Here is a 13,369-nt window from a genome sequence, read left to right as displayed (position 1 = left end):
GCAAGCAAATGCATCATGTACCTCCTTTCTATTAATAAGTAGCGTTCAACATTGGGATCCATGTCTTCAACCATTTTGAGAACATTGCTAACTGCAGAGAACATTTCTGCAAGATCCTTCGCTGTGAATTGTTTAACTACCTCTCCTTGTTTCTCTTTTTCCGCTTCCTTTTTCCGTTCTTCTTCTGCAACACGTTGTTTCTCCAGTTTGACCAATTCTTTGTTGTTCACCTCTTCAGGGACACTTCCTATGAGTTGAACTATGTCATCATCATTCACTTTGAGATTCAGGTTGTTTGCTAGACCCACTATTTCTTCACTCAGTTTACAAAGGTCTTCATTTTTTTGAAAACTTCCAAAATCGTGCACAAAGCTTTTTAATTTCTTTTTCCATATGCCACTCATACATTGAGAGATCACTTCGTTCCAAACTACAGCAATATTTTTAATAGCATGATAAATATTGATGCTTTCCAGAATTGCATGAGTGTGGGGTCGTTTCCTTCATTAGCAGAAATGGCTTGTGAAAAAGTTCTCCTTGAACCAAATTCATGGTCTGTTTCTCCCTCCAAACATTAATAGAACTCCCTGATCCATCTGTTGGATCAATGAAGTAGTGTTTGGAGAGAGGAACTTGAACTTGGTGAAGATCACCGATACAAGACAGATGACACGGAGCATTAACCAGAATTAATAAAATTTTAAATTTTACATTTTCTTTCACACAATAGCTTTCCATTTCACTTCCATAACAGTTGATTAAGGTATTCGCAAACAATTTTTAAATCATCCATGACTTTTTATTGCTCCGATATGCTTCCTAATGTTTTTGAAGGCTAGTGGATTCTCACCATATCACAAATGATTTCAGTTTATATCCAGCCACATTACCCCCAACAGAATTGTAACATAGTCTTTAAGAGCCTTGAAATCAGGCATAGATTTTAGCTTTTTTTGTGGATGAATTGTCCGCTCCAGCATTTTTTCCCAAAACAAGGAGGTCTCATCCATATTAAACATTTGCTGTGGCAAATAATTTTTCTCTGTAATAATTTTATCCAGTTTCTCCACAAACTCCTCGGCAGCCTTCTCATCAGAACTTGCAGATTCACCATATATTTTTACATTATGCAGTGCAAAACACTGCTTGAATCTCATGAACTAACTGTAAGAAACGTTGAATTTGTAGTCGTAATCGGGTCCTGCTTTCTCCTTCAACACATTGAAGAGACTTAGTGGTTATGGTCATGGTGCCAAGAGGTATTCGCTTTTGGTTCAGGTCCTCTATGCATGATGGAAGTAACTTTTCCAATCACTGATAGGACCTTGTCGTAGCTTCGTTACTATCATTGAACTTGCAACTTCATTTCAAGATCAATTGCCCACCTCTTTTTCTGTGATTATTCACTAGATTTTTAATTTTATGAAATATATAATGATAAATACACAAATAACATATTTTTCAAACACAAAATCAACAGAGGAACTGTTGAAGTCAAGTGCCGACATTATGTGGAGGTTGCTGCTGAATGTGCTGTTGCCACTGCATTTTTGCATGATGCATTGTTGCTAAATAAAAACCTTTTTACTTTACACTCGCTTGCATCTTTTTGGAAAGTATAGTCAAAAATTATATTTATTCCATTATGGGACCACGAACGTATCTTCGAAAGGATGTTAGTCAAGGGATGACTGTATATACCTTACTGAAGTAATCACAAGCATTCAAGAATGTGTCAGTATAGCTAATCTCGGGTGGTATGGCCATTGAAACAGAATGGGAGGGAAAAGTTACTAAACAAAAGTTCTTTGCCAGGATGGCAGAAAAAGACCCAGAGGAAGAACAAAATGTTGGTGGATTGATACAGTAAAAAGTTGCATTAATTTATATTGAATAAGGGAGAAATTAGCCAAAGCACTGAACTATCAGTACACAAGACTGTTAAAATCAGCTTTTGACTTATGGAGCTGAGAGCTGGATTAAAAATATTTGATCAGAGAGTGAGAAAAAAAAAATAGGAGAGTAAACAGATGGTATCAATGCCTGAATCGTATTAAAAATGAAGGAAAAACTTGACATATTATTATCATTCAGTGACATCCATTTGTGTTTTATAGTGTGATTTGATTTAATATTCAAATATTAAATCACCTACTACTATTAATGTAAGGTCTTAAAACTAGAAATCTGGTGGGATCCACTGTGACATTTTCTACACTATTTAAAAAAATTCTGGTCATGACCTTCACCCATTCACTGTTAAGCTGAGAATACTGTCCTTTCTTTTAGGCTTGCACGGTGATCCGAATGCATTTTTGGAAATTATGGAGACAACTACCGTGTTTGAATAAAAACTTTAGTTTAATATTACTAAAATTTTACAATTCGACGTTTCGACCTTTATGTCAAGGTCATCTTCTGGAGCGTACAAATATACACAGGACACAAGCTATACTACAATCATACTGGTTCGTTAAAGACACTGACTAATCGCTACCACAATTGTTGGCCTGACCTCTGGTGGGAAAAAAAAAAAATTATACATCTACGCTAGAGTCCTATTATTTGTGTTGTCTACTATATACATATATTAACATCATTCCATCCAGTTGGAGTGGAATGGTTTCTAATACTAGCGGATTGGCTAGGGCCCTGACTTATGTTGAATCTTTCATATTAGGTTGGCTGAATGTGTGCCATCCAGATCCTTGGAATTTTCATACCATCTTTATTGTTGATATTTGGGTGGTTTATCAGGATTTCGCAGGATTCTTTAAATTTTCTTTCGTACCATGTTTTTGTGCGGTGTAAGGAGCAGGTGCTTTTCCAGTTGATTTGGTGTAAGGTGTTAAGTGCATGGTCTGAGAGGCCTGCTTCACCATAATGGTTATATTTAATGTGTCTAATGTGTTCTTTCTTGCGTATAGGGATTGTCCGTCCTGTTTCACCAATGTACGGTAAGTTACAGGTGCAGCGGATGCAATAGACTCCAGGATGTGCTAATGGGAGGAGAGGATCCTTAGAGGAGCTGAATATGGTTTTTAAGTTTAGTGGGTGGTTTAAATGTGGCATTGAGGTTATAATGTTGTAGGATTCTGTTGATTTTTTCTGATAACCCTTTAATGTATGGGATGGCTATGGTTTTACTGTAATCTAGATTCGTTTTTGTTGTGGTTTTATAGAGTATTTTATTGACAGTATTTTGGTTATAGCCTTTGTTTATGAATGTGTCACTAATGATTTTTAGTTCTTGTTTCAGGGCTTGCTGGTTAGAGCAAATAGTTGTGGCTCTGTTTTTAAGGGTGTTTATGACTCCATATTTTTGTGCTGGGTGGTGGTATGAATTCGCATGTATGTATTGGCCCGTGTGTGTCGGTTTTCGGTAGACCGTGAAGGATAGACTGCCTGAAGGAAGACGTGTAACTAGTGTGTCTAGGAACGGGAGCGAATTTTGGTTTTCGATTTCGATGGTAAATTGTATGTATTTTTTTATTTTATTTTATTTTTTTCCACCAGAGGTCAGGCCAACAATTGTGGTAGCGATTAGTCAGTGTCTTTAACGAACCAGTATGATTGTAGTATAGCTTGTGTCCTGTGTATATTTGTACGCTCCAGAAGATGACCTTGACATAAAGGTCGAAACGTCGAATTGTAAAATTTTAGTAATATTAAACTAAAGTTTTTATTCAAACACGGTGGTTGTCTCCATAATTTCCAAAAATGCAGTGAGAATACTATATTCTCAGCTTAATCCATTTCCTTGTCAACTACACTTTCCACTTGTCATGGAGGATATTCGAAAACTCTTTTGGATTAGTTGGAGTTATAGAGAGAGCAGCTAATGCTATGAGGCCAGTGTATTATATCTCTAAATTGTGTGTTCTGATCATATAATCTATTTTGTGAGATGAAAAACTTGATTTTCCAGGAGGGAAAACTCACTAACTCAGAAGTTAAGGCTATAAAGCCCTCCTGTCTCTTAGTATATGACTTCTTCTGATCTTCACATGTATCAGCTTTAGTAACAATATAGGTATTACACTGAATTAATGGCTTCAGTAATTCATACTGATTATATTTCACCATAACAAAATGATAGAATTATTAATGCTCTTCTTTACCCAGAAATGTTGTTGTTTCCAGAAATGTCATTTGACTGTTCTGTTATTTTACTGTTTTATTATTTGACATTACCAGACACATTAGTCTCTCTCTCTTCTCTCTTTTTTAATTGAAATCTGATAAGATTTTAGCAATCAAATACATAGAACAAATGAAGTAATCTTCATCAGAACCGCAACTAGAGGGCATTGTACAAATAAAAATTCAGCTGATGATCTCTCCATTCTTTTGAAAAGTTTTTGAAGGAATGCTTTGAAATATTTGGATACTTTTTTTCCCCGAGAGGTATAAATTATTTTTTAATCAAGGTACCACCACTAAATCTGGCAATTCACAGAATAATACTTTTGTTTTATCGTTTTTCAGTGCTTGTGCAAATTAACCTAACAAGTTGTAGAATAATTCATTTGGGTACAATGTAAAGTTAGTTTGCTGATTCATTTCATCATTTAAATTACAACAAATAAATTATAATAAGGGTAAAAAAAGAAAGGATGACAAAACAGTTAATAATTCAAAAATGAAAAAACAAATATACTATAAACCATAAAAGTGACAATAAGTACAAATTTTAAGCATAGTGTATTTTACCATAGGAAACTAATATGGAAAAGAAGTTATTGTGACAAACAAACTTTTGTTTTGTAGTACCTTGCAAGCACTCCCGAAACATGTTCATGAAATTCACAAGGAATTATCATCAGGGCATGTTTGCCAATTTTATCTTTTGGACCCTTCACATCAGAATATCAGCATTTTGAAAATTACAGTGTAATACATTAATAATAATCAATCTGGATGGTTTGTTCACTGGCAACAATATATCAGCCTGGATGCTTTGTTGCAAGGAATATCTTTAAATTTAATCTAATTGAAGACACCTGCTACTATTAATAATAATAGTATTCCCCTTCACACCTACTGCTGTTATTATTTCCCTTCATCATCCTCTCTCCTCAACCTGGTGGTTTGTGGAGTAGTAATTCTACTTCTTTACTTGGAAATAATTATAGAACAAGATGATTTCTCATTGTCTTCCTTCTCCAGTAAGGATTTTATTTCTGTAGATATGTGTGTTCATTGGACTGGTTTGCCTATTCGAAAGATGAAAAACTTAGAGTTTCTCAGAGAAAAAACTGTGCCATCACTGTATGAGACGGCTAACGCACCTTCAATTTTGAAGAAAGCTGATGAAGGTTCTTTGTGTCATAGACAGAATTTGAACCCAGGTCATTCTAATCAAAGGGTTTCATTTATACTGATTGAATTACAGAAACTCTATTATTAGTAGTAGTAGTGTTAGTATGTGATGTCTGTACACCAATTATTGTGGGATGAATTTTACTCAGATTTGGTATTTGAAACTTTTACAAAAATTTGTTAATGTATTCCAGTTTTCAGTTAAACTATATTCGGGGCTGCAGAGTTCAAATTATATATTGCAATAACTCTCTGAATTAGTGGAATTCGATAAATTTCAGGATTTGTAAAACACACACAAATCTATCTGCTCATTTCAGTTTTAATTCCAACTGGTTTGCTTTATTGGAAAATTTTGGTAAAGAAGTTTCAGAATTATATTAATAATTCTGCTCTGGCTGAATGAAATTTAATGACAATTTCATAGGCAAGAACATCAATGTTCTTGATCTTCTAAACTATGAAACATTAACTCATGAAACTATGAAAATAGGCAAAAGCAAAAACTTCAGATGCATCCTCAATGGCAAAGCTTTGGAACAAGTAAATTATTCATCTATTTGGACACATTCATATTTATAAATTTAGGGACACAAAAACACATGTGTTGGAAAGATTATTTTATTAATTATTAATAAAATACTATTTGACGTTTCGACCCCTGTATCGAGGTCATCATCAGAAGGATACATACGTATAATTAATTTATACATACGTATATATTAACTAAATCTACGTAGTTAATTAATCCTTTTTCCTAGCCTGACCTCTAGTAATAAAAAACTAAATAAATAAAAAAAAATAAAATAAATATATATATAAAAATACAACTACAATAAACTGCTAAAGTCCTCATGTATTAATATTCTTCTGGATTTGGAGAGTTCTGATTGTTATAATATGATTTCCTTCAGTTGCTATTGAATGTTACAAACACTTCACCAGGTTGTGTTCTTGTAGTGGGATTTTTCTTCGGCTTGTTTAGGTTGTTATACAGGTTGTAGATGGGTCCTCCACATTCTTGGAATGGTTAGGCCATCATTTTTGTTGAGATTTGGGTTATGTTTGAGCATTTCACATGACTCTTTAAATTTCCTCTCAAACCAGGTTTTGGTGCAGTGTAGGGACTTGGTATTTTTCCAATCAATTGTGTGATATGTTTGGAGTGCGTGGTCAGAAAGCCCGGTTTTTCCAAAATGGAGGTATTTAATGTGTCGTTTGTGTTCGTCTTGTCTAATTGGGATAATTTGGATTAGACACATGTTTTAGTGAAGATGGCAAATTAAATTTGGAAATAGACAACAGAATAAGCAAAGCTGGTATGGTTGGGAGCTAGTTGAATAAATTTATATGGAATAAGAAAGAAAATTGGCCAAAGCACTAATCTAACAGTTACAAGATTGTCCAAACCAGTTCAAGTTATGGATCTGAGAGTTGGGTTAGAAATAAAGTATTTAATCAAAGAGTAGAGACCACAGATATGAAAGTTATGATAAAAATTAGGGGAGTGAACAGATGACCATAGTGGCAAATCATGTTTAAATGAAGATATTAAACAGGAACTTGACATTGGGTAATCTAACGTGGCGGTTGTTGTTGAGTCCATTGAAGAGCTTCTAGATATGACCGTGGATCTGTAGAACCGCTTTGGCAATCTATTGAACTTTGATGGAGTAGAGCTTTTCTTTAGGGTTATTGTCAGTTTTCTGTAGAACAGCAGTAATTGCTGGACAATAAATATGGACAGGTGTTAGTTCAACTCCTGGACAGTTTTAGCATGTTTCATAGCTCCCACATGCCTTTAAAATGTTCCGTCCTTAGTCTGGTGATGATTGTGGTTATTTCTCTATCTTCATTAATTTCACTGATTTCATTTTTCTTCTTGATAGTTTGTTTTACCAAATTTATTTTGGCAACAGTTAGCATCAGTTAGTGATATATGGGTGTAATTTTTGAGGTAAGTATCTTGCTTCTTTGACTAGCCTGTCTGCTCTTTCATTGCCTTCAATATTTACTTGGGTTGGATCCATTGCAGTATGCAGTTCTTATTTTTCAAATTTAAGGTTGTTAGTAGTTTATGAATTTCCTGTGTGAGTTTTGTTTTTCCATTTTTTAGTGTCTCGTGCAGATTTGAGTCGCTGTAGATGGTCATTCCTTCTGTAATGTTTATTACTGGATTTGAGAGCTGTTTGTATGGCTGTTAATTCACAAGTGAAGTTTGAAGCTATTTTGCAGTTGTGGTTTTGATTTGCATTTCCTTGCCTCCGTATAGAGTTAGAAAAACCCCTGAACCTCCTTGGTTGAGTGCTTCATCAGATGATCCATTAATATAGGCAATGACATGGTTTGGATTATTTAAGTGATGTATAGTGTCAAGTCCTTTTCTTTTATTTTCTTGCTGTGAATCTCTTTTTGAACAAGGTTCGAGGAGATTTAAATTTATCATTGTGTTTTTTTTGGTAGAATAGTGGGAAAGAATGGCTCTTTGCTTATTTCAATAGATAGGTGTTCTAAGTCAATCTGTTTTCTTATTTCTTGATTGCATTGTAACGTAGATGATCTGAGAGTTCATAGAACTGAGAGTTGTAAATTTCAGTTCAGTATCAAGGATTAGGCCTAAGTATTTTGGAGACACTGTTTTTTCTATTTTGGTATTATGTATTTTGATTTGAGGGTTGTAATTGTGTATGTTATTTCTATCAGTGGAGAATATGCTTAGTTTGGTTTTTTCTGGGTTTATCTGCAGTTTAAGTTTCTTTGCCCATCTTTCTAAGCCTTTTATTGAATTATTTAGGACTTTTTCAGATTGTTAAGGATTACTGCTTGTGTGCCAGATTGCTATATCATCTGCATAGCATGCTATTTTTGTGTCATTTATTATGTGAGGATGGATATTGTTTATATAGATGAGAAATAGAAGTGGGCTTAAAACAGAACCTTGTTCGCATCGAACTTGGACTTCAGCCCAAGTTCGATGCATGTTGGAATAAATTCCATTAACTTTTACTTTAATTTTTCTTCTTTTCATGAAATCTGAAATCCAAATTATCCCTTTTGCCAGTATCATATGCAATGTTTGTTAACTTTTGTCTCCAGACGTGATCATAGGTAGCTATGAGATCCAAGAATATTGCTGTTGACTTCTTTGGTGGTTTTTCTTGAAAGCCATCTATGACTGATTGGCAAATATAAAATAATTGATCTTCTGTACTGTGTTCAGACCTGTATGTAGTTTGGTAGAAGTTGATTTTGTTATTTTCTAAGAGCGAATTCATAAGTCTGGTATGTATTATTATTTCGTTTAGTTTTCAGAGAGTGCTAGTCAAAACTGTTGGTCTGTAGCTTTTACAGTCACTAGGGTTTTTGTAAGGGTATAATGACTGATGTTTTCCAGATTTTTTTGGTAGTTTACCTGCATTCCAAGAGGTGTTAAATATCTTCAGAAGGTAGTTTTTTGCTATTTTTCCCATGTTTTTAATCATATGTCCAAAGATAAGATCGATTCCGGGTGATTTGTCAGGGTCAATTTGACTAATTGCTGTTTCTAATTCTGTCATTGTGTGAGGTCATGAGTAAAGATGTCTTTAGAAAGATAGGTTCTGGATTGTATTAGCAGATGTTTTGCAATTTTTGTCTTCTTTGTTGTATTTCAGTTTGCTTGCATTAGAGTAATGTTTGGCTAGTAAATTTGCCATCTGTTTATTTGTTGCTGCTGTATTGCTTCCTGAGGAGACTATGTTTGAAGGGTGATCAGTATCCGAAGTGTTGCATTATTTAATAATCTGATGATGTTCCAGTGTTGTGAGTCTTTTCTTGGATCTAGTCTATTGCAGAATTCTTCCCAGTTTTTTGTTTGCAGTTAGAAATTTCATCTTCTATGTTTTGAGTTAATTCTATTGTATTGTAGTTAATTCAATTCTATTGTAGTTAATTCTTCATATATATATACAGAAGACAACTTTCTGTTGTCTTCTGTATTATTTTGTTTTAACTGTTCGTTGATAATATCTCTTTCAGTGATCATAGCACTAATATTGTGATCTTTCCAAAGTGGAACCCAGTTGTTTTTCCTGAGACCTCTGGGAATTGAATTTTTTGCAGCTTTCTGTATGTTGTTATTGCGTTTTAGTAGTTGCTGATCAAGTTCTTTACTAGTGGGTGTGCCAGTGCAATACGTTTCTAATAGTTGTGTGTATTTAGGCCAATTAGCTTTTCTGAAGTTCCAAGATCTCTTTGTCTGTGGTTTTTGGTCTAGCTGCAAATTAATGGTTGCGATAATAGGTCTATGATCACTGATGGCATTCTTTAGTATTTTATACTGAGTAAGACTCGCAGTTTCAAAATCTACTGTGGTGATATCTAATCCTGATTCTGTGCCTGTTGTTTTTGACAGATATGTATTTTGCCTGTTGTTTATGATCTCAAGGTTTAGATCATCCATTATGTCTTCTATTTGTGCTCCTTTTCGATCTAGTTGTGTGGAGGCCCAAGTTGGGCTTTTGGCATTTAGATCTTCTAATAGGATCTTTGTGTCCGACACTGTTTGACTTAGTTGTTGAAGTAATTCTGTATTTATATCTGTGTTATCTGGGTGATATGCATTGACTATTGTAATAATGCATTTTGGTAGAAATATCTTGACTGCTTGAGCCTCTGTGTTACTGATTATACTGCTGTTTGTAGTTGATACGATTTCTTTATATTTGATGTGTTTTGTGCGTAGGAGTATAGCTAAAACCTCTGCCAGAACGATCCGGTCTGTCTTGCCTTAATGTTGAACCCAATTCCATTAAGAGCATCTGTTCTGATCTAAGGTGATATGGCTATTTAAAGAGAACAGGAGAGGAAAGGTTAGCAAAACAGGTGTTTGATGCCATTATGGCAGGAAAAAGGCCAAGGGACCAAGGTGTAAGCAGATTGATTTAGTTCACTAAATTGATTTACTGACAAGTAATAGACTGATTTGGAGGAAAATTGCTGATAAGAGATTAGTGATAATATAAACTTAATCATGTAGTGCTGTCATAGTAGCTTCAACGTCCCTTACATATCAGGAAGTTGAAGATGATTTAAATTTGTCAGTTTTCATTTTGATCTGACTGTTGGGAAAAAATTAGGTAGAACAAAATTTTTTGTCTAGAGATAAATCACTATCTACAAAATAAAGCAATGTGTACACTTACAGAATAATGTTCTAAAAATACAACAAAATAATTATTATGTCTCAGTGACCACCTACATATGTTGTGTGCATTTTGGATAATGTTAAGTATTGTTACAAACACGTTTAAACAATATTTTGCAAGAAAATCACTCTTTTTATGAATTATGAAAGGAAATCATCAAAAAGTATCAGTGAATTGTGTTTTTATCATTTGCATTTGAGAAGAATTGTTTATATGATGAATTGCCTTTTCAGTAAATTGCCATTTGCTCAATTGTTTAGTCAGTGAATTGCTTTTTCAGTGAATTATTGTACGATAAATTGCTATTTGGTCAGCCATCTTTTGCTTAACTGTTTTCGGTGAATTTTTGTGGAACTACATTTAGCATATTTAATACTGTGAGTAGGCTGAGTTATAGATAATCTAGATAGCGCGTACCAGAGACCAAATATGGACTTTCTTTAAGCCATGTTACATCTTCATTAAACAGAGTAGTGGTGACAACTATTCTGCTTAGCATGTCACATGCCAGGGATTGAAAATTATTTGCCATCTAATATTTTATTAACTAAAAAGTGCTTTAATACTCTTTTTAAATGAAAATGCAGTTTTTTAATGCCAAAAATTATTTTTGTTTTTACATTAACAAAACCTTTTGAGATTAAAAAAAAAAAATCCTCTCTTAATTTTTTATAATTTTACCTGGACTTTTATTTCTTGATGTTTATTGAATATGAATTTTTCTTTTCAGTGGTATATTTGGTTCACTTTCTGAAATATGGAAAGAAGATGGAATACAAGGATACTTTTCGTATGAATTTTTTGATCAGATATGTTCAATAATTTTACTGACTTAATATATATATATATATATATATATATTTTATATATTTTATATTTTATATATTAGAGGTGCTTAAGGATCAAAGCTGTATAACTGAGAGAAGACCTCCACATAGCTTTTAAAGGAATGCAGAGAACCGACCAGGGCTTCTGACCTAATGTCCAGTCCTCACCTTTTCATGGTGCACCATGTTGGGTATCTACCTAGATACTGAACGAACGAGGATGGGCTGGCAATTTGGGATTTAGCCCACCAAATTGTATTCTTATTGGCTTAAACCAGTATACAAAATGATGGTACAACATGACAAAATTTCATGCCGGCTTGGGCGTCGCCCGGTTTAACAAGGCCCCCATTGTTTTTGCCAGGGAACCAGGGCAAACAGCAAAAAGTCAGCTACTGGAACAAACCCTAAAACAAACCCCAACTCAACATCACCAGAGTTAAAGATCGGTACTATCAACATAAGCCTGAATGCCAAAGAAATGGAGCGAGCTGAAGAATTAGATAAGTACCAGATCGACATAATAGCGGTGACTGAAACAAAAAAGACAAAAACTGGTGAGATCTTTCTGAGCAATAAATACAAAATGTTATATTCAGGAAATGACAATCAGGGAAAAGAAGGAGTAGCCATAGTATTCAACACAAAATACGAGGCTAATCTTCTTGAATGGCAGGCAGTCTCAAGTAGAGTGATGTGGGCAGATATCAGAATGGGGAATTGGACAATGAGACTTATTTGTGCCTATGGTCCCACAGAAGGTTCTAGTGATGGAATTTTTTGATGCTTTAGAAAAAGCAACTGACACAATGAAAAAGGAAAAGCTGGTCCTTGTTGGGGATCTAAATAGCAGAGTAGGAAATGATTGTGAGACATACAAAAATATTTTGGAAAAATTTCGAGAAAAGAGCAAAGCTAATAATAATGGCAAATACCTGTTGGATTTCTGCTCAGGTCATGGACTGGTTATTACCAACACCATATTCCAACATAAAAATGTGCACAAATTCACATGGAGAGAAGAGGCAAGGAATAAGAAAAGTCTCATTGACTATGTTATTGTTGATAGTGATGTTTTCTCCATGGTGCAGGACACCAGAGTGTACAGAGCATTTGAAATTGGAAGCGATCACTATTTAGTCTTGAGCAGGATAAAATTGAATTTCGTATTGAAAAGAATAACATGTAAGAAAGTTTTAAAGCGAATAAAAGTTGAGCAGCTCTCAGATATGAACTGTAGGCTGAAATACACAAAGATTATTGAAGAAAAAATGAAAGAGTTTGAGAACAGGAACCAAACCTTGGAGATTCAGTTGCAAGCCTAGAAGAAAACCCTGATTGATTCAGCTAGAGAGGCATGTGGTGAGGTTGTCTGCTAGGATAGAAAAATCAGAACTCCATGGGGGACACTGGAAGTTAAAGAGACAGTGAAGGAAAAGAAGAAAGCATATCAAAAGTTCCTGGCAAATAAGTCAGCTTGTGCTCTTAGAGAATACAGATACAAATGTAAGAAAGCTAAACACTGTGTAAAAACTAGCTAAACAAAAGTCGTGGGAGGACTTTGGCAAGAACATAGAAAATAAATATCAAGAAGGTGGTAAGATATTCTAGAGGTTGTTGAAGAAGCTTAGAAATGGAGGAAAGAGTGCCGTAAAAGGAGTTAGAGATGATAAAGGTTACATGAAAACAGGAGAAAAAGATATCCTTGAAGTATGGAGTAATTACTTTAAAAAACTGCTAAATGAAACAAGCAGTGATGACAGCACAGTGGTAAAAAACACACAACAGGAATGCAGTCAGGAATACATATCCATACTTGAAGTAGAAAAAGCCATCAAAAGCTTGAAATGTGGAAAGGCAACAGGAGTAGATGATATTCAACCAGAAATGCTGAAGTATGGTGGTATAAAAGTCTTACAGTGGCTGCTCTGCATAGTTCAGAAAGCCTGGACAGAGGAACGAATTCCCAATGATTGGAGTAGAGCTCTAATAGTACCCATATATAAAAAGGGAAATAAAACTGAATGTGAGAAT

General features: G+C 34.4%; 1 protein-coding gene across 1 annotated transcript in view; it reads left to right on the top strand.

Moving 5' to 3' along the window:
• LOC150096482 (mitochondrial carrier homolog 2-like) overlaps positions 1–13,369 on the top strand; it is a 295,508-nt gene that overhangs the window by 121,101 nt on the left and 161,038 nt on the right. Inside the window, exon 6 of the mRNA XM_090407808.1 lies at positions 11,239–11,298. Coding sequence (XP_090263934.1) covers positions 11,239–11,298 — 60 coding nt within the window. The remainder of the gene's footprint in view (positions 1–11,238; positions 11,299–13,369) is intronic.

This window comes from Typopeltis vanoorti, chromosome 18 (assembly GCF_054136105.1).
Source record: "Typopeltis vanoorti isolate ZY-2024b chromosome 18, IOZ_Tvanoo_1.0, whole genome shotgun sequence".
NCBI lineage: Eukaryota > Metazoa > Arthropoda > Arachnida > Uropygi > Thelyphonidae > Typopeltis > Typopeltis vanoorti.
This window is presented reverse-complemented; position numbering and strand designations above follow the sequence as displayed.